Raw genomic sequence first — 26,995 nt, 5'->3', positions numbered from 1 at the left:
GATCTGATTGGTTTGTGTATACTGACCCCTACTGGCAGAAAAACAACACAAAAACAAAAGAAAAGATGAGGAGATCAGCATATAGTGACTAATTAACAAGAACAAGATAAATCTGTCAGCTTATTGGAGGTGATGTAATAAATGCTGTCATTAGTGGCTCATTGTTAGCATGTTTGATGTATTCATGGAAAAGATTGCCTTCGATCTGAGTCATGCTTTGGGCTGGAAAAAGCAAATCCACCCACCAGTGAACACATTAAATGAGACAGAGTTCAGAGGTAGGTGAGATGTAAAGTTATACATTTTCTTCTGAAAATATTCATACCCCTATGACCATTTTGTCCTTCTTCCATGTGTTTTATTGGGGGTTAATGGGAGAGACCAACAGGATGTGGTACAGAACTGTAAAGTGCCTCCAGAAGGTTTTCCTCAACGACTGCTCTGTATTTGGATCTTTCCATCCAGCTTCCATGTCCCCGCTGAAGTAAATCCTGACAATGACATGATGCTGCCACTGCCATGTTTTACCATAGTGATGGTGTGCTAAGACTAATGTGAGTACTTCACATATTGCTTTGAATGTCAACAAAAAAAGCTAAAAGTTTGACCTCACCTGACCAGATCATCTTATTTCCTGTTACGCAACCATAGCATGGAGCAAACTGCAAATAGGAACTTTTGGACTTTACTTTAACATTGCATTTCTTCTTTTTATTGTTACAAAAATGGTTGGTTTGAAGATTGCACAGCTATTTGTCCCACTGATGTTTGTCGTATTTAATGATACTAGATTTTAGAGTCTTATAAGGCTTTAAAGCTCCTCCAGGTTTTCATATCCAAGTTTCAGGCTCAAGTTTCTATGTTATGAGGGATTTTTTAGCCAATGTCTAAGGCGTGAATACTAAACATGGAATTACAATATACAGTAAATATTCCTACAAGGATCAGTCTTGAAATACAGAAACACAGTAGTCAGTCAGTTGGACAAATGGATGGGTTGGTGGAAAGAAAGATAGAACGAGGGATGAATGGATGGAATAATTGGCTGGTGGATAGACGGCTGGATGAGCAGACGGATGACTGGTTGTTGGATGCATGGTTGGTTGGTTGGAAGGATTGGTGGAAGGATGAACAGATAGATAATTGGTTGGATGGATGTACAGACGGATGACTGGATGGTGGATGGATGGTTGGTTGGATGGACGGATGGATGGATGTATGGATGAACAAAATGATGTACAAATGGATGATTGCTTGGAGGATGAAGGATAGATGGGTGGATGGATGAACGGATGGATCAGGTTTTCCTTAATGAATCTTTAGTTTCTTCTCCAAACCGGCGGAGCAAAGGAACATCACTCACCTTCCAAACACCGGGTCCAAGGTGCAGGGGATGTAGTTCTCATGGTCACTGATGGACTTCTTCCCCAAGGTGACCTTGACATAAGGGTCACACTAAAAAGACAGGAATGTTTCATTTTAAATCTAATTATAAAATAATCTGTTTCCAGGTAGGTGTATCAAAGACTCACCTTCCCATTAGCATCTTTGGGCTGCAGTCCTTGGGCCTGGATGACGTAGACCCGGACCAGACAGTCCTCGATGCCGTTGGGAGGCAGCTTCCTGAAATGCCTGGGCGGAGCATGAGCTGACGGGTCGTCTGGCACCGGGTAGATCTTAAACATACCCTGATAACAAAGGAGGCGTCACAAAACGGGTTTCACTTAATAAACACATGGAACCAAATATCAGAGCTTGAAAGGTGGCCTCCATTTTTTCTTCTACCTTGAACTCTCCCACCACTGAAGGGTCTTCTCCTTCATCCTGAGTCTTTCCTCTGTACAGTTTGAATGTTTGGCAGAAATCAGAGAGACCCTCAAAACCTTCAACCTTCTCCAACTCCTGGTCATACACCTGAAATTAAAGGGAAGGACGCGATTAAATAAGAAGTAAACAGCAAAAATAAAGAAAAAAATCTAAAACAAGATTTAAAAAGTGGGAAATAAAATGTAAAAATGTTAAAGCAATAGAATTAAATAAAGTGGAAAAAATGGACGAGTCAGAAGAAAGAAAGCATTCTTTCCTTCCCTCAATAAGCTCTAACATATGAGGAAATTTTATGTCTGTGTGTGTTTCAATGATGACATTTTAAAATATCAACAAGAAACTTACTGGTTGTGTCAATTATACAAGTAAAATTTACAGTTTTACAAGGAAAGTATCAACACTCCATCACTTTTTCCAACAGTAACCAACAAGTACAAACGAGACAAAAAAACAAAAACAAAAAAATCACAGCAAATACATGAATGACGCAAACTCAGAAGCACAAACAAAAAAAATTAAATAGATGCTGCAGACAGAAAAAACAAACAAAAAAAATCAAAAAACAAAACACGGACTGAGCTTCCCTGACGTTGCTAGGTAACAGACTGGGCTCGGCAGGGGTTGCTAGGTGACGGGTCATGACTACTGACTTGGGACGTTACATTCGAAAAGTTTTTGAAACGTCTCATTTTCCAAATGCCACAAAACAAAAAAAAGAACATTAACTTATTACCAAAAACTTGCTGGGTGTTTTTTAAGCACTTGGGCTGCTTTTAGAAGCAGTTGAGGTCCAAACAGAAATATAAAAATGTACAAAATTCACACTGACATCAAGCCATTGTTGTAAAGACTCGTGTATTTTTAAATGTTTACTTCTCACCATACTAAAAGGTATTTTCAGATTGTTTTTTTAAACATAGTTCTAATTTACAGACCTGTTCTGAAACCAAACACTTGTGATTGCTTTCTGTTAAAACTACTCACACTCTTGCCTTAGTCTTTTAGTGTTTTTGACTAAACTCTTAGCTGCTTCTATCTACAGTGATCATGGGTTTTCCAAGAAAGCCCCCGCATTGTTTCATAGGTCATAGCAGCGTAATTCAAGTCTTTGTAGGACTCAAAGTGAAGCCAAAAGGCGAACACACACAGAAACGCCTGAACTACGTTGGCGCTGGCATAAGACATAGTCTGCGCTTAGTCGGAGCTGGGCGGGGGCGTCTTTGTGTCAAAACTACAAGAAAGTTCATTTGTTTTCATTAGGGATGTTTGTTGCATCAGTTGTACAAGTGAGTCTAAAAATTCTGCCAAAGAAAAACTCAATCTTCGTCACAAAGGAGGCTTTAAATGGGAGGCTGAAAAGAAAACACTAAAAACAAGGTTTCAAGATTCGACCGAAGACATTACATCTGTTTACTCTTGCCTTAGTCTCATGATATAACTTTTAAAAGTAGTATGAGGTATTAGTGAATATTAAACTGACTTTACAACAGAACAAAAGACAAAAAAGATGTCAGGAAAGAGGCCACAAAGAGGGAAAGGTGATGTTTAGGTTTTAAGAGGTTACAGTAGGTCATTGCTGAGAGTAATGGTAAGTGTTCAAATTATACACAAAGCATGGCTGTGGTAAAGGCACTCATCATTACTGTTAAATTATTTCAGAGCTTTTAATAATTCATTTAGACAAGGTGCAATGATTATCCAATATTAAACTATTAATAGTAAGAAAAAAGTTTTAATTCACCACCACCACCAGAGAGGCTCATAAATAATTTTCACCAAATTCAAAGTCAACCATCAAGTCTTTTAGGGACAAGTCCAAGAAAAGTTTTAACTCTTTTTCCAAAAATCAAAAGTGAATCCAAGTCAAGCTATTTCCTTTCGTCTGGGTGTGACAACTTGGTTTTTAAAATCCCCAAATTAATATAACATCCATGTCATCCATGAGAGTATGTAAACCTGTAGTGGTGAGCATATCAGCTAATCTGCTAACAGAAGAGGTAATTTCCTGTTTATCGCTTTTGCTAACTTTGAAAACATTTGGCTTTTTTAGCTTCCCTTGAATCATTTTTTTTTGGATAAATTATTGGCTGTTTTATTAGACGTTTAATTTATAGATTGTTAAGAATCAATAGTTAGGTGTGCTGTGGTGGCGCAGGGATTAAGCACAACCCACATATGGGGGCCTTACTCCTCGATGTGGCTGTCGCAGGTTCGATTCCGGCCTGGTGACCTTTGCTGCATGTCTTCCCCCTTCTCTCATTACCCACTTTCATGTCATTTCACTATCAAATAAAAGCCACTATAGCCAATAAAGCCTTTAAAAAAAATTAAGTAGTTAGATGTTCATATTTATGCTCTTATTTTGAAGTGGGGGAAGAACACTTCAAAATAAGCAGTTCAGTTTCTTTTTTCCCCCAAATATTATTACAAACAATAAACATACAGAGACAAAATAAAACAAGGACAGTAGAGAATAAGATATAAACATGAATACAATATTTAAGAGGATTATGGAATATGTATATGAAATCATAAAGTCAAAATTTAAGTGGTGCATGAGAGTTGTAGTCTTTGAAGGCAGATATCATTTGGATTGAAATTAGTGCTTTAGAGTTAGTGGAACTAATTATTAGTGCTTTAGAGTTAGTGGAACTAATGTTTTATAATTAGTGCGTTTGGGTTAGTGGAACTATTGATTAGCGCTTTAACATTAGTATAACTAATTATTAGTGCCTTAGTGTTAGCTATGCTAATTGTTAAGCACTAATCATAAACATTAGTTCCACTAACATTTTAGCTATAACTGCCCAACACTGAACTTCTGATGCAGGTCACCCTCTACAAGCTCTTTTTACTTCTTCTGGTGTGTGGGATATCCAGGTCGTCGTTTGTAGGGTTCTGATCAGACTGCCATTTGAACCATGGTACCGGTACAAATTTAGTCAAAGGGCAGAGGAAGTCACAGAAAGCAGGCGGACAAAGAGTAAAGAGGTGGCAGCTCTGGTCTAAAGGAAGGTAAAGGTTGGAAATAACAACTCATTTTCCAGGGACAGAAGGAGTTGTGGGTAAAGAGCTGGTTGAACAAATGAGAGGAACATGAGAGGAAGTCCAGCCAGGCATAAATAAGAACGTACTGGAACAAAATAACAGGCGCCGCAGGAGCAGAGCGAGGGTGAAAAGAAGGCCAGGTATCAACGGAATTGGTCTTTTTTTGCCCATTTCCATCAAAATGTCCAGCGGTGTTGGAAGCGAAAATTTTGACACGCCACAAAAATGTTAATCGGGTAGAATAAATTCACCTATTAGGCTTCGTGAATTAGGAAGTACACTCCAGGTAAATGGGATCATTGTTGAGCTTCTAGTTGAGCCTTGTTCCAGTGTTTTTAAGTACTTATGTTAAGGTCTGTCTAAAAATAACAGCTTAGTGCTGAGGACATTTCAGAGACATTTCATGTGCAAAAATGAAGCTTTCCAATGATGCTAGAGCAAACAAACAAGGGTTAAAAAACAAGACTGCTATTGAGGGAAATATTGGAGAATCTGACTTGATAAATCACTTGTTTGGGAACCAGGCGAGCAGAGTGACCCATGCCTCAAGTCCTGGTGGAGGGGAAGGTCATCGTTTGGACCAAGAGAATCTGGATGAAAGCTGAACACAGCGTGGGCGACGCAAGAGAAAGGACACTCCTGGGACAAAGGCAGACACTGCGATCGTTTGTTTTAGACCTTGGTGACATCAGAAAGTGGCCTTTTTCCTTGAATCTGTCCCACTGCTGTGATCAGAGAAAGGATCCACTTCGATGAATCACGATGACGTTAAACGACAGAGCATGGGAACTACTGTTTATAGCCAACGAGCAGACAACAACAGGGCAGTGAGCAAAATAAACTAACTGAGTACGATCACCAGGTGCTTTATTAGGTGGTATTGTCCTTCAAGATGGTTTGATCTACTGGGACTTTCATGCACAACCATCTCTAGTTTACAGAAAATGGTCCAAAAAGAAAGAAAGTATTAAGTCAGCAACAGGCGCTGGACAAAAATGCCTTGTTGGGACAAAGACAAAAGCAACTCAAATAAAAACTTGTTACAACAAAGGTACTGAATATCATCCCTGAACAAAAGAACCTTAAAGATGAGCTACAGCAGCAGACAAACCAACCAGGGGCAGCTCCTCATTTAGAAATAATCATTCATTTTAAACCATGTAATTCAACAATTATATCATTTCAAACCTTGCAGTAAGAACAATGTGAAGTATAATATAGTATTTAGATGATTTAGTGTTTTATTTCAGGCTTTTCTTTCCGTGTAGCCATTAACTCTCACTCACCTTCAGGGTGTCGAAGCCTCTCTCTAAGTAAGTACCACATTTGTTTTTTTCTCCGATGGATGCGTAGAATTTACTCCACCAATCCATGGACTCCTCTCCCTGAAATCAAATGTTCAGAGTCAGAAAACGACACATTGAGGGGAAGGAGGTGTACTAAAGAGGTTGTGCAGCAGAAAGTCTGCATTTTCTTACATTTATGTGAAGTTTTTCAAGGTCTCTTATACAAGTTGGGGTTTGTTTGGTTTCCCTGAATGTTCTTCAATCCAAAATACACATTTTGGAGTTCCAGACCTGAATTCAACCCCGGTTTCTCCTCACTGTGTTGCTGACTGATGTAATCTCAACATGTAGACATCCCTTCAATCACCAAAACGTCTTGGGTCCAACAGGGCTTTGCATAATCATTAAGTCTGAATTTGCTTGACAGCTGAACTTCTCCAAAAACCTTTGACTTTTCAAACATATTGAAGGTCCTGTTGTTGTTCTTTCTAGAGCTGTGTAGGATTTTTCCAGTGATCACATAGCAAGACGGAGTTGGCCAACTCACGTCAACAGAAGTAAAAACTGTCTCTGGTGGCTCTATGGCATTAAGGTCATGGTATATGGAGATTTGATGCAATGGAAAAGGGCAACACTGCAATGGGAAGTGGGTGGAAACCAACTTGTGCTCCAGAGGAACCATATTATTTTAAAAAAGAAAGAAAGAAAGAAATCCAACTGTTTATGGATGAAGACAATGGTAATTGTACTTTTTCTTATACAACTATTGAGTTTTTTTCAATACTTTAGTTTTCCTACTGTCTGGTTACCAATGACAGAAAACTAATAGGAGATACCCTGCAAAATACAAAATCTTACCAATAATTTTTTGTACATTAAATGTTTTAATGTATCAGTTTCAGCAAGAGCTTGTTTTAAGTCAATAATTCTCTAATATTCATTTAAAAGGTATTAGTTCCACTGGCAGATTATTTCACTTATAACATGGAGAAAAATTACTTGTTATAAGTGGAAACATCTACTAGATTTTTCACTATAGAGTAAAAAATGTGGGGGGGAAAAAAGATTTCTATATTCACAGTAATCTAATTATGACAATATTTACAATCTAAATATTGTCTAAATATGACAATATTTAGAGTACTGCAGTAAATATTACTTTACTTTTACTAGCAGTAAAAGTAAATGCTAGAGAAAAGTTGCAAACTAAACCTCAGTCAATTCAGCTAATCAGTGAAACATTGCAAGCTTCTACAGCGACTAAAGTTAGCCTAACAGTGTAGATATTATTGAAATGGAGAAAATATAAAGTAACCAATGTTATGCTGCAAAAAAAAAACACAAGATTGCTCTGAAATTTTTTAAAAGTTTTTCTAAATGAGTAGCTGTTAGCTATATTCTGAGTAAACATTATCTTCACTCTGAGTAACCATTAGCATCACTCTGCGTCTGATAGCCGTTATCTTCAGACTAAGCAGCCATTAGCTTCACCTTCAGTAGCCATTAGCTTCAGTCTGATAACCGTTTTCATCAGTCTGAGTAGCCGTTAGCTTAATAAAGTAGCTGTTATCTTCACCCTAACAACTCATTAGCCTCTGAATACTTGTAGATTGTATTTGTTAGTTACAATATAAATGACTTTTAGTCTGACTCTGAGTACCTGTTAGCTTAACTGTTAGCTTCTGACTTTGGTTGTTCAAGAGTGTCTGATTTTGTGGTTCTCATATCATGCACATTATATTGATAAACCTGACTGACTGATGTTCACATTAACAGTTTTTTTCCATAACACTACTTTGGCAAATCACTTTAAAACAATAAATAAGGAAGATAATAAATACAAATGCTGCACTGCTGTTTTACACTGTGTTCCCACTTGAATATTTAACATTTTTAGTCTTATAAACAAACAGACTTACCCACTGTAACATCTAGTGTCCGTATTAACAGCAAAAGAGAAAACAAAACATATGGGATTAGGAACAATCCCATTTTGAACACATTGAAGCTGTAAAATCAAACACTTTGTAAGCAGATATCCTGATTTCTCATTCACGTAATACATTAAGGATTTCAGTCTAAAATAAAAACATACACCATTAAGGGGAGAAAAATGAAGTGATCCCTCTATTACAACATGACTGCTGGCATGAAAGTAAAGGTTGTTAAAGTATTACTATTACAGCTATGAGTCATGCCGAGGTCTTACAATGTCCTTCTGTTCAGAGGGTGAAACGCAGATCTTCGATTGGAAATGTCGAGGCTGGGATGGTTGTCGTTTTGATTCATTTAATGTGATTCCTCAGAGATGAATAATGAGTTGAAACAAGCGGGAATGTCATAAAGTTTAGAGCTGATCAAGTTTAGAAAATGATCTGCTCACACTGGCAACAAGAACTGCTGAGCTATCAAAAAGTCGCACTGCAAAAACTGGCCTAGTTTCTACTGCAAATGTCTAAATACAGTTCAAATAAGACAAAACTAACTTACAATTAACTTTTCTGCAAAACACAGGAGCTTTAAGTAGATAATTCCTTAATATTGATGAAAGTCCAGTCATAGGTGAAATTATCTGTTAGTGGAACAAGACGTTTTAGCTTGTAAAATCGGAAAATGTCTTGTTCCACTGGCAGATTATTTCCAATCCAATCAAATCCGAGTTTGTTTACTATTTAAAATTACCAATGGGAAATAAAAGATTTAAAACATTTCAAATGCCATTTTAAAGACACAAAAACATAAAATACAGAAAAAGATAATTTCCCTTTTAATCAATATAAATGAATTACTGACATAAAACAAGTCAGTAATTCATTTATTTGCTGACTTATCTTACTGAAAATTACTTGTACGTTAGTTTTGTCTAATTTCAAGTGTATTTGCATTAGAAACTCGATAAAATACTTGGTAAGATTTTGTGTTTTTGCAGTGTTTATACTTGTTCTGACAGCTTAAATGGATGCAAAACATCCTGAAATATATGCAGATTCACTGCAAAACAGGAAATCTTTAGTATTTTTGGTTTAGTTTCTAGTGAAAATATCTTAATACACTTGAAATAAGACAAAACTAACTCATAAGTAACTTTTCAACAAGAAATAGGAGCTTGTTTTAAGTAAATAATTCTTTAAAATTGACGAAAAAAATTCTAGTTATCCGATATCTTGTTAAAAGTTAATCCTAAGTTAGTTTTGTGTTTTTTAAGACAAGAAAATAAGAAACTACACCAGAAATACTTGGTAGAACTTTGAGTTTTTGCAGTGCTTTCACATGATCCTGTCACAAATTTAAAAGCTGTCATTTTGTGTGATAGAAGGAAAAAATCGTCATATTTAAATGCAATCAGTCTCCACCCTGCAGCCCTGAACCCACCAAGGGACACTCAAACTGGTGACGCATGCAGCTCGCTTCGCTTTCTGTGCATTAACGTACAACAAAAGTGCTCTTATAGAGGGGCAGGTTTGTGTGGAATCCCCTTTCTCATATTTCCCACAGACTCCAACACACGCAGAATCACTTGGAAGCATAACTAGGGCAGGGAACACTATGAAATTCCTAATTTTTCCAAAGCGGCAGCATGTCATGGCGTGGAAAGGAGCCGCACGTGGGGCTCAGCACACATACGGAGCGTCTGCTGCGTGTTAATGTGCCCTCTGTGTGCTGCCGCTGCCAAACGCTGATGACAGGGGCGCCAGAGAGTGCGCGCGCCGTCGTTTCGGGGTGTGCTCGCTCCGGTCCGCCAGGCAAAGTTCAGACAGATTAAAGCCGTCGCCGGGGCGCTCCAGGCTGCGACGCGGATTAAGTACACACTGTGGAAAACGAGCGTGCGCACACTCGGCCTGCGGCGGTCGGTCCGGGGTGTCGGTGTGGTCTGCAGCCAGTCATTACGCCCCGCAGGGAGAGCCAGGGTAACCGAAGCAGCCTGGCAGTGCCAGGGATTTACATAAGAGCTCTGAGCCGCTTCATAAAAGCTTTTATGGGGAAACCCCATCCACTGCGGGGTCAGCGGTCAGGGCACAGCTCTGCATTCGCGGCCGCTTGTTGTGTAGAAAGACACAAGGCTCGGCTCAACACTCAATTACAAAACAATACAATTTAAATCTGATTATTTGAGCCTGAAAACATCTGGAAACGGCACAGGGCTGCAGCAAAACGGAAAACAATCAGAAACCAAAGTGAGGAGGTGAAGTTCAGATGACAGCAATGGGTCACTAAATTTGAGTTTTAAATTCAAATTGATAAATTTATGAATTGCTGCTTGCACGTGTTTTATTTTAACAGTGCAGACGTAAAGTTTGTGAAAATCTGTTTATTCTTTGAATTGATTTTGTTTAGTCAAGAACTTGTTTCTTCAAACATGTGTTGGTGCTTTAAGTTCTGGGTGGTTGCCATAGAAACCAGAAACTGGTTGCTATGGCTTATGGATATTAAGCTGTCTGTAACTGTCAACTCTGTGTTAAATACTATAGTTTAACAGATATTTTAGACAAATGTAATCATTTACAGTGTTTAATGGGTAATTTTGCTATGTTTTGTAAATAGTTTTTAACTGTTATTATTAATACTGTGTATTTTAGCTGTTTAATTTTAAACTGCTAACTGCTGTTAGCTGCTCATTTTGAGTTATTGTAGTTAGTTTTTAGGGTTAATTAATGTATTTTATTTAATGGATATCGGCAGAAGCTGCTAAACTGATATTAAGCTCCAACTTTATTTCCTATTTTGTTAGAATAAATATAGTAAACCTGGATGTGTATGTATTTGCTCATATTTTATGATACTATTGAGTAAAGTATGATAAATTCTGATGTTTACATCTAACAATAATACAATAAAAGTGACTATTAATTACATTTTTTTCTAGGTAACTGTGTGACTGTGACTGCATCACGCAACTCTTTAAAAACAAATCGGTTCCAAAGCTAGCTGTTGTTTGGACTCATGATAGGCTGGCACCAATAACTTAGCGACCAGAACTGGCAAATGTAGAAAAGAAAAGAAAAAAAAACACAAATATGCATTAGCATTGGAGAGGCTACAGTGGTTAGCATGAGCAGGCTGGTCACTAGTCATGCCTACATCCTCTTTTGTTGATTACCACTGATAGTCTGGTGTTAGCATTAGAGGCTAGTGGCTAACATTACTGGGCTGGCCACCCACTTTATTAGACACATATTTCCTCTTTACAGAAAACTTTATCAACTAAAATGAGTGACATAAAATATCTGTTGGCAACATCAGATGTGTTGACATTATTTTGATGTATAGTTTTCTGTAATCCAACGTGATCAATCCAAGTTGATTACTTGTGTTCCAGGCTAGCAAAAACCTGGAGCATCCTGTATTTTGTTATGCAAAGTTGTTAAGAGTCCAATATAAGATCATACAGACTTTTTTCTAGGTAGTATAATTAGATTTGGTATTGATGTTTGTTTTGTCTCATGTATTGTGTTTAGAAACAATTAAACACCACATACCTATTTTAATAGCAAATTGTAATAGCAACCACTTTAAATGAACATAACATACAACCTCCAATATAATATATTGTCTTAATAAAACTTGATTATTCATTCGGTTATCAGTGTTCAAATTTTTCCTATATATCCGTTTACTTAATTTTTTTTGTAAATTAAAGGAAAGGATAATTAAAATAATTACTTTATTTTATACTGAACCATCTATGAAGTTGTGTTGGGACGTGAACCAGTTCCTATTCCTTTGCTTTTTGGCGTTATGTTAAATCGACTGAACTTATATAGAGCTTTTCCAATCATTTTTGATCACTCAAATCCCATTCACCCATTTGCACATGCATCTATACACCGATACGCAGACTGATAGACAATTTGGGGTTAAGTGCCTTGTCCAAGGGCACATTGATACGTGGCAGGAGGAAGCTGGAATTGAACCTACAACCTTTCCATCACGACTACTCTACCCACAGAGCCAGTCACCCTAATTATGTCATTGTCCCTCGTTTCAGACGCCATGTTGTAGTAAACTGTATCTACACTGGGACATTTCTGTCTCTCTTGCAATGTGTGTATGTTTTGCAGTCTCTTTTCCACCGCCTACAACAAATTTCCCTTAGGGAACAATAAAGTATGTGTTATCTTCAAGTAAAAACGTATTGGCATAACAATTTAAATGTTTTCTATTAAGCTACATATTGTTACAAAATGGCCTTATAGTTTTTCCCAAGACTGTCTTTGCAAATTAAATATTTGCTATTACTAAATAAAATAGACTTTTTTTAATGTTTTCAATAAAATTAAAAGGCCTGAATTTACTGACATTGGTGAAACTTTGGTAATTGTCTTCTGTGGATCATAAAAGTTTAACAATAGAGATGTTCCTTTTCTTGAAATCTCTTCATTTTGCAGACTTAATACTTAATACTATTCAAAGTGCAGAATTTCTGTCAGAATAGCTAAAAAACACCCAGTTTAGAGTGAAGAATGTGAACCAAGTGGGAAAATTTTTCAGCAGGGCCTGTTTTTGTCGTTTGCTTCCTTGTGGTTTGAAGGCAGAGCACCATTCCTCAAGTAAGAATCTGTGGCATCTTTCATATAAATAACTTTCTGCTTAGCAATCACTGACTGACATTACACAGAACCGGTTCAATCCCAACGCTTTATTTCCATTTGCTGCTTTAGTCTCGTTCTGCTGACTAGCAAATTTTTTTAGAAAACAGAAAATACCATATTTTCAACTAGCTGCCAGCGACTGGAAGAAGAAACTGCTGATTTCCTACAGAAACTTCCACTTACTCTCAACAGATTCTTACTTCTCTAGCTCATTAAATAAAATATTAGTAATAAACGGGAATTTGACCCTGTACAGCAAAAACAAATCTTACCATTTTTGTCTAGTTTCTGGTGGAAATATCTTATTACACTTGAAATGATAAAAAAAAATAACTTACAAGTAACTTTTCAGCAAGATACAGGAGCTTTTTTTCAGTAAATAATTCCTAAATATTGATTTAAAATGTACTAGTTCCACTGGTAGATTATTTAGCTTATTACAATACATTTCTCCCATATTATAAACAAAATAATCTGCCATGTTTCTATCGGAATTAAGGAGTTATTTACTTAAAACAAGCCCTTATATCTTGCTGAAAAGTTACTTTTAAGTGAGTTTGTCTTATTTTAAGTGTAGTAGGATATTTGTACTAGAAACTAGACCAAATTATTTGGTAAGGTTTTTGTCTTTTGTAGTGTGAACAGGACTAAGCATCAAGTACATACTTTGCTTGGGTGGATGTGTTTGAAATAAATAAGCTAAACTCACATTTGCTCCCATTTTGTAGATCCAAGAGCTGTTTACAGTCCATTTGTATATCAGGATCTCCGTGTGTTTACAATAGGTTACAAGTAATTAATGGTTTTATTTGTAAATTTGCCCAGACTGAATAATGTGTGGGTTGAGAAATCAGTGGGACGTCCTGGTTAGTAATGTCCCTCCTCTAGCCCCACATTCAGTTTCCATGGTAACCACCTGTTCTAACTGCCCAGCTAGTTTCCATGGTTACTCTGCATTCTGTGCGACGTTACTTAGTCAGATGTTTACATACCAGAAGTTGTCATTTCATTTTGATGGGTCTTAATGAGTTTTAGTAAACTAATTTTGTTTTGTATTTCAAATCTTGCACGACTTTCAATTGTTCTATAAAACCAAAAGCCGAGCTTTTCGCGACAGACACTGGAAATTGGCTTGGACTATAAATGTTAAAGTGTGATATTTGTTAATAGCCAAAACTTGCCTCTATAAAAAATACAGATGTATTAAGAGCTTCAGAAATGAAGCTTCTCAAGCTGCTTATGATCTTCCACACTATAAAGTAACCTAACTTTATAACTTTGTCCTGAGAAAACAGAGTATCTTCAGTCAGAGACTTCTTCAGAGTCGCTGTAGTACAGACCACTACGATAACTCTTTCAAGAATCTGAATTAATTAGTTACAACATTCAATTTTTCTTTGGGATCAACAAAGTATTTTTGAATTTGAATTGAATTTTAACAGACGTGTGTGCAGCCATTTTTTAACGTAAAGTGCAACATTTAATTTGCAACTAACACGTTTTGAAACAGGCTTGTTGATTATATAGATCTGGTGACAAATTGTGATATTTTTCCTATGCCTGTCTTATCCTGTAGAGAAAACAAAGTATTTCTGATTAGCCAAACAATTTAACCATATACGTTATAAGCCAAATGCCTAACAGTGGACTTTCAAAAGTGGTGCACCACCCAGAGCTGCACGGACACATCTGAACGACATTCTGGGCAGAAAATATGTGCCGCGCTCAGAGTTTTGGAGGCGGGCAGCAGCTTACATCAGTCTACAGCCGTGATTAGCAGAACAAGAAAAACAGTAATGATTTAGTAAGCTATTTTGACATCTTGTTTCTGGTCACAGTGTCATTAGAGGGCCATAAACGTGTGTTCCCCCCAGAACCTCCTCCTGCAGAAACAGGAAAATGCCACAACGTCGCCTGGCATGAAGCCATGTCGGTTAGTTCCTCTGGATTTATGGAAGCTGAGAAAAACTACAACGTTTTCAAAGTGGGATTTTAACCCAATTTGACTGCCTGTTGCCACAGGACCTGAACAGTTTTGATAGGAGTTGATGGGAATGGAGAGGTGCAGTTTGACCACATTTTTTCACCTGGAGAAATAAAGAAAAAATGAATCAGAAACCACATTATGTGCAAAGCACCGGATACTGTCATCAACTCGCGTCAGGCAGACGAGACGTGACATTTTTCCATCTCAGATGTGCCTGTTTGTGAGGTCGCGATGCCACCGACAGCTGATCTCCTTAAACTTTCCCAATGCTGAAACCGAATCCGACTGAAAGCAGCCGTGCAGTCCGCTTCGCTGCAGTAATGTGGTAATCATCAGCACCGTTTTTCTGGTCTTGACCCAAACGTAAAGGAGCCAGGTTTATTTCGCTGGTGCCGTGCGACATTATCCTCCCTCTTTTTTTCTCCATTCACTCAAAGAATCATTTCTGATTCCTTCAGTCGCTCTTGCCTCTCCTTTCGTCAGTCTCTCCCTCTCATTTATTCCTTGTGGTAACTGTCGGCGCTCAGGGAGTTGCGGTAGAGAGGATCTATAGCAGCTCTGTTGACTTTGGCCCCGAGCAGACAGAAAGCCGAGCCTTTAATTTGAGTGGTTTCAATATCTGTCCCCTTAATAAAACAAATATCTTTGTTTGTAGAGAAAGAAATAACCCCCCAATTACCATGGAGTGAGGAACTACTGGATGCGAGTCTTTAAACCGACCGGGCTTTGAGATTCAGAATAAGAAAATGCAACGTGCAAATCAGCGATCGGGTTTCAAACTGCACAAATCGGAGCGCGTTGCTCACTGAAACCCCGGGTTTAAAACGTTCCTGTGAATTCCTTCCACATCAGGCCAGTGACATCCACCAGCCTCAGTTAGAAAATACTTTACTGTGCAATTCTGACAAGTAAGAATGAAGAAATTCTCTGTTTGTTGCCAGTGAGAGGATATCTGGAGATATGACACAGGATTAGGCAAGATACGATTAATCGGATTGGTCAAGATTAACACGATTAATCAGAATTTATCAGATTGTTCAAGAGTAATCATAGATTGAGATTAACTCAATTAATTGTGACTAATCGGATTGTTAATTATTAAGCCAATTAACCGTGACTCATCTGATCGATCAAGATTAATTTCATCAATCCAATTAATCGTTATTAATCAGAATGATGATGATAATTAATCAGATTAATTGTGATTAGTCCATTTTTTAAAATAATTGTCAGCTATTTTTTTATTGATCAATCATTAACTGGCGTATACAGATTCAAAAACTGCCATTTGATGAAAAACAATGTTTTCAGAGCTGTAATTAAGTCAAAACTGTGAACAATAAATATAATGTTAGCATTTAAGATGCAAACTTTTTTCTGCAAATATGTTTTAGCCCAAACACTTCAAGTGACATGGATCAAATTCACTAAATAAATTAATTTAATCAATAAGTTTTATTTTTATCTTAAAAAGGACTGATTGATTCCTTTGCTTGCATCTTATTATGTATTTCTAATATTGTATAAAAAAAACTGGTTACATTTGTTTTGTCCAATGAGTCGTCAGAATAATTAATTACTAAAATAATCGTTAGTTGCAGCTGTAAACATGACACAGAGTTGTGATAAGACAGTGTGTACACTTCCTTTGAAGAAGTGCTTTGCATTTTCCACTGTTACAACCACAAACCTCAATAATTTATGTCACAAACACAATTTAGCACAAACTTGTGAAATAGAAGGAAAATTGAAGACGGTTTTCAAAAATGTTTCACTGAGAAACATTGGAAACCAGTGGTGTCTATTTAGCCTGCTTTACTTTGATGCTACAAAAAGAATAAAATCATATTTAAGATTCCCGTAAGATATAAATTAATCTTAAGTATGAATCCAAATTCCATCAGGTTGTCATGGGAACATGACAATATGTGAATCAGCTGAACGGGTGTGGATACTTTTGTAAGGGGCTGTAGAGTAATGGGAACAGAATGAATGAATGAATGAATGAATGAATGAATGAATGAATGAATGAATGAATGTGTTAAAGGATGAGTCTGTTACCTACATGCAGGCTGGAACTAGAGGTCGAGAGGTTAATGATAGCTGAACTGGCTCCATCTGCAAACTACAGGAAATCATGCAAAAGCACAGAAAACACAGAGAAAACACAAACTGTCAGGTTAGATGGTTAGAGCTCTGTACAACCTGACCTTCAGAGCCTTTAACAACAGCGCTACATAACAACAGCGCTACATAACAACAGTGCTACATAACAACAGTGAGAGCAGGTTTCCAAGCATAAGAGCCAAATGGAACAATAAAAATGTTTTTAAGCTACAGGTTGATAGAAAGTTGATAAAAGTAAGTCTGGATCAGTTAAAATCTGCTTTTATGTTTCTTTGAACAGATTGTGTAGGATAGGTCTGTGGCCTATACAAAACATGTTCGTTACATTTTTTGCACAAAATCATTCGTAGGTAACTAGATTTTAGTCTGATCAGTTCTGTTTTAGGGCGTCCTGTCACATTAAATGCAAGTAATCTCAACGTTCACACTCACACGTGAAAATGGCTGCAAACAGATGCGCAATCATACAACCGCACATCTTTGAAAAGCAGAAGTGGAGCCTCCCGAACAACCAACAAGAATGCAGCGGGTGGTTTCTGGATGGTAAGTCCACAACAAAACACTTGTCTTTTCCAGCAGCCATTGTACAGCGCATAAAACCAGCTGACCAAATGTTCTGGAGCTCTGCTTGGGTTGCTAGGTAATGGCACTGGGCTTGGCTGAGGTTGCTAGGTAACGGCAGAGTGCCTGTCAAGGAACTTTTCGAAAGGCTCCTTTTTCTTACGTCAAAAAAACATTAACTTATTGCCAAAAAATGGCTCAGCTGGGAGCTTTTTAAGTGCTTGGGCTGCTTTTGGAAGTGGCTGAGAACCAAATGGAAGTATAAAAAGCTGAATGGTAACTTTTATTGTTTTTTTTTTTTTTCTGAACATGTAAATTAAGTTATCTGTTGGACTACAGTATATAGTTTACTTTGGAATGAGAATGGAGAGTGATTTTTTTTCTATTTTTTGTAGTTTTCACCTGTTAAAGTGCTGCTTTCTGGAGAATCTGGACAAATAGAAGACACACTGCGTATCCAATCACTCTGTAATGACTGGTGATAAATTAATGAAACACCAGGTAGAAAAATGCTAAACGTTGTAAATTCTTGCCCGTTTGCCTTTTTTGCAGATTAAAAACAATGCTGCTTATTATTGAGGTTGCTGACCAGCTGCTAGACTTCACAGCTGTTTCCAAATTACAGATTTCTAAATCTTCAAACATGAGGAACATTCAGATGCAGGAACCGCAGATTTATTGTCTGGTTTGGTTGCTCTCATTGTGTCCGCTCCGCTGTTTTGATGTCGGGAGCTTTAATTGGACGAGGTCGTTAATGTCAGGGAGTGTACACTGATTTCGACACCCTGCTTAGACTCCGTGAACCCGCAGAATGATTTATGCTTCTTAGCTCACGCTGCGCATTTCTGGACCTCCCATGTTGGCACACATTAAAACCTGCTACTCCCACTCCGACGCAATGAGACAAAAGTAATTGAAGAGGATGGAAAATGTGAGGTTTGAGGCGTGAAAGAGGTCAGTGTTGAAACGCTCCCCGCAATCCTGAAAGCTATTTCAGCATAAAGGCAAAAATTTAACGCCCAGGAAATGAAGCTACGTTCATGCAAAGTGTCCTGATGTGACAGACGAAACATGTGAAGCAGAATTGAGAAGAGAAGAAACAACCAGAGAGGTCTGGGAGGTGAAGAGACTGACAAGACTGCAACATGCAACAGATATGATAATAAAGACAATAAGACATTGAAAATGAAACTACTAAAATGTGCGCCTGGGGAAAAAAACACAAAACATTTTATGCAGCAATAAGACAAAGAAAGAAGAGATTAGGAATAAAGTTGGAATTGGGAAGAAGGGCTGATAATCGTCTGAAGGAGATTTGGGGAGATGGAAGAGTCCAGAAAGGATGGATGTAAAAATGAGTGCAGAATGCAAGAGAAAATTTAGAAAAATGTATCTGGAAGCAAGATGAAGGAAGGAGGGATAAAGCAAAAAAGTACAGAAAAAAGAAGCTTAAAGCTAAAAATAATTAAGGAGAGAAAGAAAAATAATGACTCAAGGTGTATTTACACCAATCCAGTTTAGTGCACTTCAACTGAACTTTCGTTCATTTGACTAGAAAGTCCCGTTCATTTGGGGAGGTGTGAATGTGCAATCAAACTTTAAAGCAAACTCTGGTCCGCCTAAAATATTCTCGGTTCGGTTGAAGTGAACTCTGGTGCAGTTTGAAGGCAGATGAGAACGCCAAGCCAACCAGAGGCCGCTTCAAAGGCAGGAAGTGGACTAAATTGCAGGGGATTCTGGGTAAATACAACTAACACAAATGTGCAAGCCTAGTGCTAGCGGGAGAAATGGCTCGTGGTCTTTTACCAAAGACAAAAGAGAAACCCTACAACTGTTAAAATCTGACGAGACTCCATTTCTGTTTATATTTTGTGAAGAAGGAAGTTGTGCTCATGTCTTCCTCTGAGGATTTTGGTGCAGCACCCCCACAGGCGAGGAGGGGAACAGCATTTTTCAATTAGTTTGGACAGTTTCAAACATCACAGAGTGAAATCAAACAGCAGCAGCAGAAAATTTAACAAATGTTTACCAGACTATCATGTTAGAAGCGCAGTTTTGTCACTGAACTATTGAGACTTTTGCTCATTTTTGTTTCACTGCAAAAACACAGAATATTACCAAATATTTTTGTCTAGTTTCTAGTGCAAATATCTTAGAACTTGGATTAAGACAAAACAACTTGTTTTAAGTAAATAATTCCTTAATATTGATAAAAAGTACTGGTTCAACTGGCAGATTATTTCACTTATAAAAATGTCTTGTTATGAGTGAAGCAATCTGAAAGTGGAATGTTAAGAAATTATTTACTTAAAACAAACTCTTATATTTTGCTGAAATGTTACTTATAAGTTAGTTTTGTCTTAATTCAAGTGTACTAAGATAATTTAACTAGAAACTATACAAAAATATGTGGTTATATTCTGTGTTTTTGCAGCGTTAGCAGTAGTTTTAATGACAGACAAAATACCATGTTTGATACCTCAGAGTCTGAGATGAGTGAAGACAACTATTCAAAGAGAAACTTAGAAAGTCTGATTTCAGTGTTTAACATCGTTTATTGTTACTCCTTAAGGGTTCAGTCCTCAGATGCCATTTATGATGGTGATATTTGAATATATGGTGGCTCAGAGGAGACAAACTCAAAAAGAGACAAAAAAAATTAATTTGAACTCTTATTAAAGCTTCAATGTCGCTGTGTATTTTTAGGAGATTTTGATGGATTTTACAGAAAAATTAATTATCAAAAGCAGAATTTGGTGGTGAGTTGTGCAAGCTCTTATTCCCTCCTTTGGCATATTACAGTGAAATAAAAACGCTACAAGAATGCCCCAAACATCCAACACATTCCTAATGTTAATAATAAAAATCTTCAAGATCTCCTGGTGTCTGTTTTTCACAATTACATTTATTTATTTTTATTTTTTTAACTGATGGAAGTGGAAAAATTGTGACAGAAACTCTAAAAAGGACAATTTTCAAAAAGGCATAACTGTCAGAGAAGTTATTAATTTGAATGATATTGTAAATTTGTTGTATTTGTTGAAGAAAAGTGCAGCTAAATGATGTGTAGAGGCTTTTTTAGTGATGATTTCAGCTTGTTAGCAGGTTGGTTTTACCTGGTCAGGAACAAGCGGCTCCTGATCATCAATGTCAACAAAGACTTCCCCAGAGGTCAACGTCGGTGTCTCGCCTTGATTCAGAAACACAAATAGGGGAAATTTTATCACAGATATGATGTTCGTATTTGTCCATAAGGTAATTTTTTTCTTACGTCTCCATCTGTCCCCTTCCTCCTCCTCCTCTTCCTCTGCTCGCTCCTCCTCCTCTGTGCGTCGGTACTCCTCAAGCGACCGGATGGTGCACTGACCGACCACCGGCTTCCTCCCAAACTGACGGTTGTCAATAATTTTGATTATGATGGGCGGCATGTAGAGCTCCTCACGGGGAAGTCTCTGTTGACAAGGAACCAAAAAGAGACTTTAAATGTCTGCATTATAATTAAAAAGGTAAGTTAGAAACAAAACACAAGATCATCAGCATAAAGCTTTTTTTTTAAATTAGAAACATAATTTCAAAACAAAACATATCATCAGAATAAAGCTGATTTTATAGTAATTAGCAACATTAAGGAAACACTGTTTGCTATAGGGGTTTAGATCGTAGCGTGAATTCAGGCAGTCGATGATTTGATCAAATCAACAAACACATCAGGAGGAAAAAGTTATGGGTCGTTTACGAAGCTAGCTATTTCCAACTTTTGTAAATACTACTATCTTTGAGTACTGCTAGGTGTGCTAATTTCACAGATAAATAAAGGAGCGGAAAGCTGACGTATCTCCCTACATCCAGTGGGTGGTGCAGAAAAACAGGGGTTACAATTGATAGTAGCCACACACTAGAATAAGATTTTAGTTTTAATAGAGAGCAAAAGAGAATTTGCAAGTGAGCAGAGAGAGGCTTTGCTAGCAAGGAGAAAATCTGAGCGCGAACACAAAAATTTGACATAGCACAAAGAATATTTGGAAGCGGGCAGAAGTTTTGAGAACAAAGAGATGAAATTATGCCGTCAAACTGAAAATGTGTGCTCTCGACAACTAGATAAGGTCAGGAAAAAGTTTTAATAAAAAAAAATGGGAAGGGAAAGGGAAGGGTTAGTCATGCTAGCTTGACTTTGACAACTTAAGATGTAGATGTGCTGTGGAATTCAGTGTACGTTAGTTCAGTTGAAAAATAAAAAGTGACCTACACACCAACTTTCTGAGAGATCATCAGTAGAGCAGATGATTAAATTAGCTAATCAATCACTACTGTGTCCAGATGATTATTTATAAGTAATCTCAAAATAAACTTCAAGAGTGAAAACATAAAACTGTAGACTGAATGTTAGCGCCGCTAAGTTGGTATGACAAACTTGTTTCAGTTTCGAGGGCCAGTTTGCCAACTTCACAGCTGACTGTGTGCAACCTGTGTTGTAATTGCATATGTTACACTGTAAAAACACAAAATCTTACCAAGTATTTTTAAGTTTATATTCTAGTGTAAATATCTTACTCCACTTAAAATGACACAAAACTAACTTAAACATTTTAGCAAGATATAGAAGATTGTTTTAAGTCAATAATCCCTTAATATGGATAAAAAAGTTAAATACTATGCCAATGAAATTAGTAGTTTTTCATCAATATTAAGAAATTATTGACTTAAAACAAGCCCTGTTTCCTTCTGAAAAGTTAGTTTTGTCTTATTTCAAGATATTTATCCAGAATTTTGTCTAGAAACTAAACCAAAATACTTGGTAAAGTTTTTATGTTTTTGCAGTGAAGATATCTGACAATCTTCCCTGTAGAAGTTACTCCTTTAAAAAGCCTCAAGGGAAACATTTTAAGTAAATACCTAAAAAAAATTAGTCAGTTAATGTAATTCTTTTGACCTTCTCTGGCTTTGAAGAGGCCTAAGTAGGTCTACTGATGCTAAAGAAACACATTAAATTAAATTGAAATGCTAAAGAAACACATTAAATTGAAAGAGTTAGAGATGTGGTCTGACTCTTCAAAGAGTTGTATTTAAGGAAAATATGCATGTGGCATTTTGCTCTGCCCCTGTGGCATAAGAAAGCACTTATGCAGTCAACTTTAAACCCTAATATTGTTAACAGTGAATGCTTGGACTGAGTTCTGGGGCTGAATTTAAGGGAGAAAAATGTGTGCATGTTTCCACTGTCCGGTTCAGGCTGTCATACGCCGGTGGTCAAACGCAGGGCCTTAATCTTGTTAACATTAAACAGCATGAGCTGCGCCTGAGTCTGAGGGGGAAAAAATATGTGATAATTTCCATACCCGAGTTTAAGCTGTCATAATAAAACGCAGAGGGGATCAGCTTTAGACTTTAATATTGTTAAACTCTTAAGAACATTTCGGAACAAAGTGTCTGAGTAAGGAGAAAGTAGGGATTAAATCTGGAGCCCAGATTTAAGTTTTGTACAAAATTATTGAAGCACTCTCTTTGAGTATAAGGAGGATTAAGATTTCTCTGTAAATTGTCTGTAAATTTTATTATCACATAGCGTACCATTCAGGCCCATATTCATACGTAGTATTTTTTGATAATGAATTTCCAACATTATGGAAAGATAGCAAACTAAAAATCTGTTCAGAAATGAAGGAATAATAAGACATTGAATCAATAGTGGCAAATGTGACAGAACTTAGAAAGTTGGACTTTAGCTGATTAATTTTTTTTATAAGTTTAATCATTTATTAACACTTTCCCACTGATATTATTGTCACTAAATTCATGCATAAATAATTTTTTTAATTTTCTCTCAGTATATCTGAGGCATTTTGACACAAAGTCAGTAATTATGCCCATTTCTCCATAACAAATGTAACTTTCACTATCTAGAAGTTTTTACAATTTAGTGTCTATCAAAAGAGTGTATCGTCAGATTAAAATGAAGAAAAACACACACGCTTCCTGCAGCGGCGGGAGTGAAATTATCGTAATAACCCGACATCGGCTGCAAAGCATAACGTCTCCCCTTTCAGGAACCATTGAAATTTTTCAGATAGTGCAAAGTGTCGCGGCGTTACGGTACCACAAATTCGGCTTGTAAAAATGTGATGTCATGGACACGTTCGGGTGAATAAAGTTAATGTTAATTAAAATAAAAATTTATGTAAATGTTCAACATCAACTGAATGTGAAGATCTCAACTAACTTCAAACTGCACTACTTTGAATCCAGAGTAAAACCAGTCCTGCTTCGACTATGATTTATTTTTATTTAATTTTATTCCTGCTTCCCTCTTTTGATTATGTCTTTTATTTATGTAGAAACAAGAACAAGTTACGGACTATTTTTCTTGTGTTTCTTTGCTTCTTTTGTTCATTGGTCAAATCAGTGAAGATTAAATTTTTTTTTATAACAAAAGAAAAATCCAAAAACATTCATAATTTGAGACTCATGTCTGTTTTATCACAAGAATTCAGAGTTTATTTTTCATCTGCATCCAGTTTCAAACCATCTGGCAAGTATCTGCACCTCCACAAGAATCTGCACACTGTATTTATGTTGTATATTAATCTAGCGTACATGTTGGTGGCCACTGGAACGTCCTCCACTCTACATCTGCAGAAGCCCCATGAAGTTAAAACAGAGCTGGAAACATCTCAGACTGCCGCTTTTACTTTTCTACTAAAACATCTGAACTTTCCATGGAAAAAGGGAGGGAAGCCTAGGGTCCTTCCCTCTGGTGCCATTATTGTGGCTTAGCTGATGAAGATAAATGACTGAAGCAAACCACATCACAGCAGAGGTCTCATTAACCACGAAAGCAGTGGGTCTGGGCTCTGATTACACTCTGTGTTTGTGTATGGTTTGGTCTGTCCCCATGCTCTCACCACATCAAGGATGAGCGTGTTGACGTCAAAGTTTGGCTTCTTCTTCACGCTGCGGATGACGCAACTCTGCACCATGCTGCCTCCACACTCCACCTGCAGGCTGGGAGACGTAACGCTGGACAGCTGGAAGCTCTTTAGGTTTCGAACGCCCCACGCTAAGATCTGACGCAGCGAGACAGGAAGAGAAGGAAGTGTTTATATTTTTACACAGATAATTATCAACATAATCCAACGCTACTAGGTAATTTGAGAAGTAGTGGAGATTTTAGGATCTACACTGCAAAAACACCAAATCTTGTTTCTAGTTTCTAGTTCAAATATATTATTACACTTGGAAAAAGACAAAACTTACTTAAAAGTAACTTACCAGCAAGATATGGGCAATTGTTTTAACTAAATAATTCCATAATTTTGATAAAAATGTACTAGCTCTATTGGCAGATTATTTCACGTATAACATGGGGAGATTGTCTTGTTAAAATTGTCGAGATAAAAATTGTCTTGTTATCTAGAACTAGTAGTTTGATTACTTGACTAACTGTAACTTGGACACTATTTAGCCATTAGCTTGACTGTCAGCAGTTGTTAGCCTGATTCCAAGTAGCAGTTATCTTATCTTTGATATACTGTAACCTTGGCGCTATTTAGCTAGTAGCTTCACTGTGAGTAGCAGTTAGCTTGATTCCAAGTAGCAGTTAACTGAGCAACTGAACCTTGACGATATTTAGCACTTAGCCTGACACTAAGAAGTGTTCATCTTAACTCTCAGTTGCTGTAATCTTAACTCTATTTAGCTGTTAGTTTGACTGTCAGAAGCTGTTAGCTTGACTCCAAGTAATAGTTAACTTTGAGTAACTGTAAACACTATATAGCAGTTAGCTTGACTGTCAGTAGCTGTTAGCCTGACTCTAAGAAGCAGTTTAAGTCAGATTAGCTGTAGCCGTGACACTATTTAACTGTCATACTAACCGAGACTAGCTCGGTTAGCTTAACCGAGCTAGTCTTGGTTAAGCTAGTCGGTTAAGCTAACTGACTAGCTTAGTTGGTATAAACTTTATGCTGATCTCGTTCTAACAATTTCTCACTGTTTTTGTGTAAACAGACTGCTGTCGACATCAGTTAAGATAATGACTGCTAAATGTTATTCTACATGGCCCCATATAATATATAACCTCTAAATTGATTTATTCTATTACCCCAACAACAACAAAAATAAGCATCTAACTGTCTATAACTAAAAATATTAGCTTTGTGTGCAAAATGAAAACATTATTCTAATTGATTTGTCTTTATCACTGTTGTACCTCAATGGCCGTTCTTTGCAGAACGGGTTTGATCCCCTGGGGAACCATGAAGACATTGGGTTCTCTCTGGGGGGGCGGATAGGGAAGGTCCGACTCATCTGGCTGCCATTAGGAACAGAGAACAGCAGTGGGTCAGAGACAGAACCCTGAGGTACGTCACACAGCAGGTCATGCTGCTTTCAATGATGTAAATACTGCTAGGATTTTTCATTACTAACAAGAAATGACAAAGTTTAGTTGAAGCATGACAAACATTAGGTTACAAACACTCATGGTAGACATTTTAATATAAAAAAATTAATTTCTTTTCAAATAAATCTCACAAAATATCTAATAAAATGGTCTGTGGAAGGCTAAAGGCAACCTGTAATATGTGTTAATTTTGGGTTAATTTAAAAATATGCAACATAATCACATTTTCAGAAAAATTATTTGGAAGAATTCACACATTTTGTCCTGAATGAATAATAAAACAACCTCTTTAGGCTTCCATTTGCCACTGTATATATATATATGGAACAGCAAAACAAATTAGTAAAAGAAAAAAAACAAGTTAACAGAGGACAAAGAGCAAGCTAGCATGACTGCAGCTGGGTTATCTGCAGATGATGGGTTTGATGCTTCATGCGTGCACTTTAAAATTGTACCCATTGCTGCAGGTTTTCAGACAGGAATCCTGGAAACATCAACTGAGGGATCAAAAGTGAAGAAAAGAAAGAAAGAATAATATATAAAGAAACAAATTTAATATACAAATAAGTCAAGATGATTGTTTCTTCTTTAATCACAATCTTCTAGATGAGATGATTAAATGAAGAGGGAGTTACACTCATTTTTTCATTGTCAAGTAGTCTGTTTTTCTATTCTTGACTACAGGTTCACCAACAAAAAAAAATAATACTTTTTAAGACCTTTTTAAGACCATTAACAATGAACATTGGTCAATTTTTATTTTAGCCATGACAGTTGCAAAAAAGCTAGCTAATTACCAGCTAGTTAGTGGTAGCTGTAAATGTCATGAGTCACAGATCACAATGATTTTTATCACAATGTTTGCAAGTGACTCAAAAGTTTGCCTGACAGAAATGTCTCACAAAAAAAACATATACAAGACTAAACAGTCCTGCCACAACAGAATTTAAGACCTGTGATTGACTTTTTTCAAGCCAACTTACATTTTTACTGAACTTAAGACATTTTAAGGCCTTAATTTTACATGAACGTAAGCCTTTTTAAGACAACATTTAAATTTAAGACTGGTATCACCACAGAAATGTACAAAAGAAATTTGCATCTTTTATATAGTAGTAGTCTCAAGCTTTTTAGCACAGAAGGAATGTAGCATCGTACGGTTGACAGCAGAAGT

General features: G+C 36.9%; 1 protein-coding gene across 9 annotated transcripts in view; it reads right to left on the bottom strand.

The window, feature by feature from the left end:
• Positions 1–26,995, bottom strand: part of dysf (dysferlin) — a 90,381-nt gene that overhangs the window by 26,276 nt on the left and 37,110 nt on the right. For 3 of the 9 annotated variants that reach the window (XM_023345646.1, XM_005809421.3, XM_023345647.1), the window contains 9 exons: positions 26,277–26,318; positions 25,630–25,731; positions 24,326–24,487; positions 20,698–20,878; positions 20,543–20,616; positions 6,162–6,260; positions 1,786–1,914; positions 1,533–1,688; positions 1,364–1,455 (listed from right to left, as the gene is read on the bottom strand). In XM_023345646.1, coding sequence (XP_023201414.1) covers positions 1,364–1,455; positions 1,533–1,688; positions 1,786–1,914; positions 6,162–6,260; positions 20,543–20,616; positions 20,698–20,878; positions 24,326–24,487; positions 25,630–25,731; positions 26,277–26,318 — 1,037 coding nt within the window. Of the gene's footprint in view, positions 1–1,363; positions 1,456–1,532; positions 1,689–1,785; positions 1,915–6,161; positions 6,261–8,080; positions 8,093–16,803; positions 16,864–20,542; positions 20,617–20,697; positions 20,879–24,325; positions 24,488–25,629; positions 25,732–26,276; positions 26,328–26,995 lie in introns of all 9 variants that reach the window. The other 6 variants (XM_023345640.1, XM_023345642.1, XM_023345641.1 and 3 more) reach the window with 5 other exon arrangements.

Source organism: Xiphophorus maculatus, chromosome 14, assembly GCF_002775205.1.
Source record: "Xiphophorus maculatus strain JP 163 A chromosome 14, X_maculatus-5.0-male, whole genome shotgun sequence".
NCBI classification, from domain to species: domain Eukaryota; kingdom Metazoa; phylum Chordata; class Actinopteri; order Cyprinodontiformes; family Poeciliidae; genus Xiphophorus; species Xiphophorus maculatus.
The sequence above is the reverse complement of the archived record's forward strand: the minus strand, read 5'-3'. Positions and strand labels throughout refer to the sequence as shown.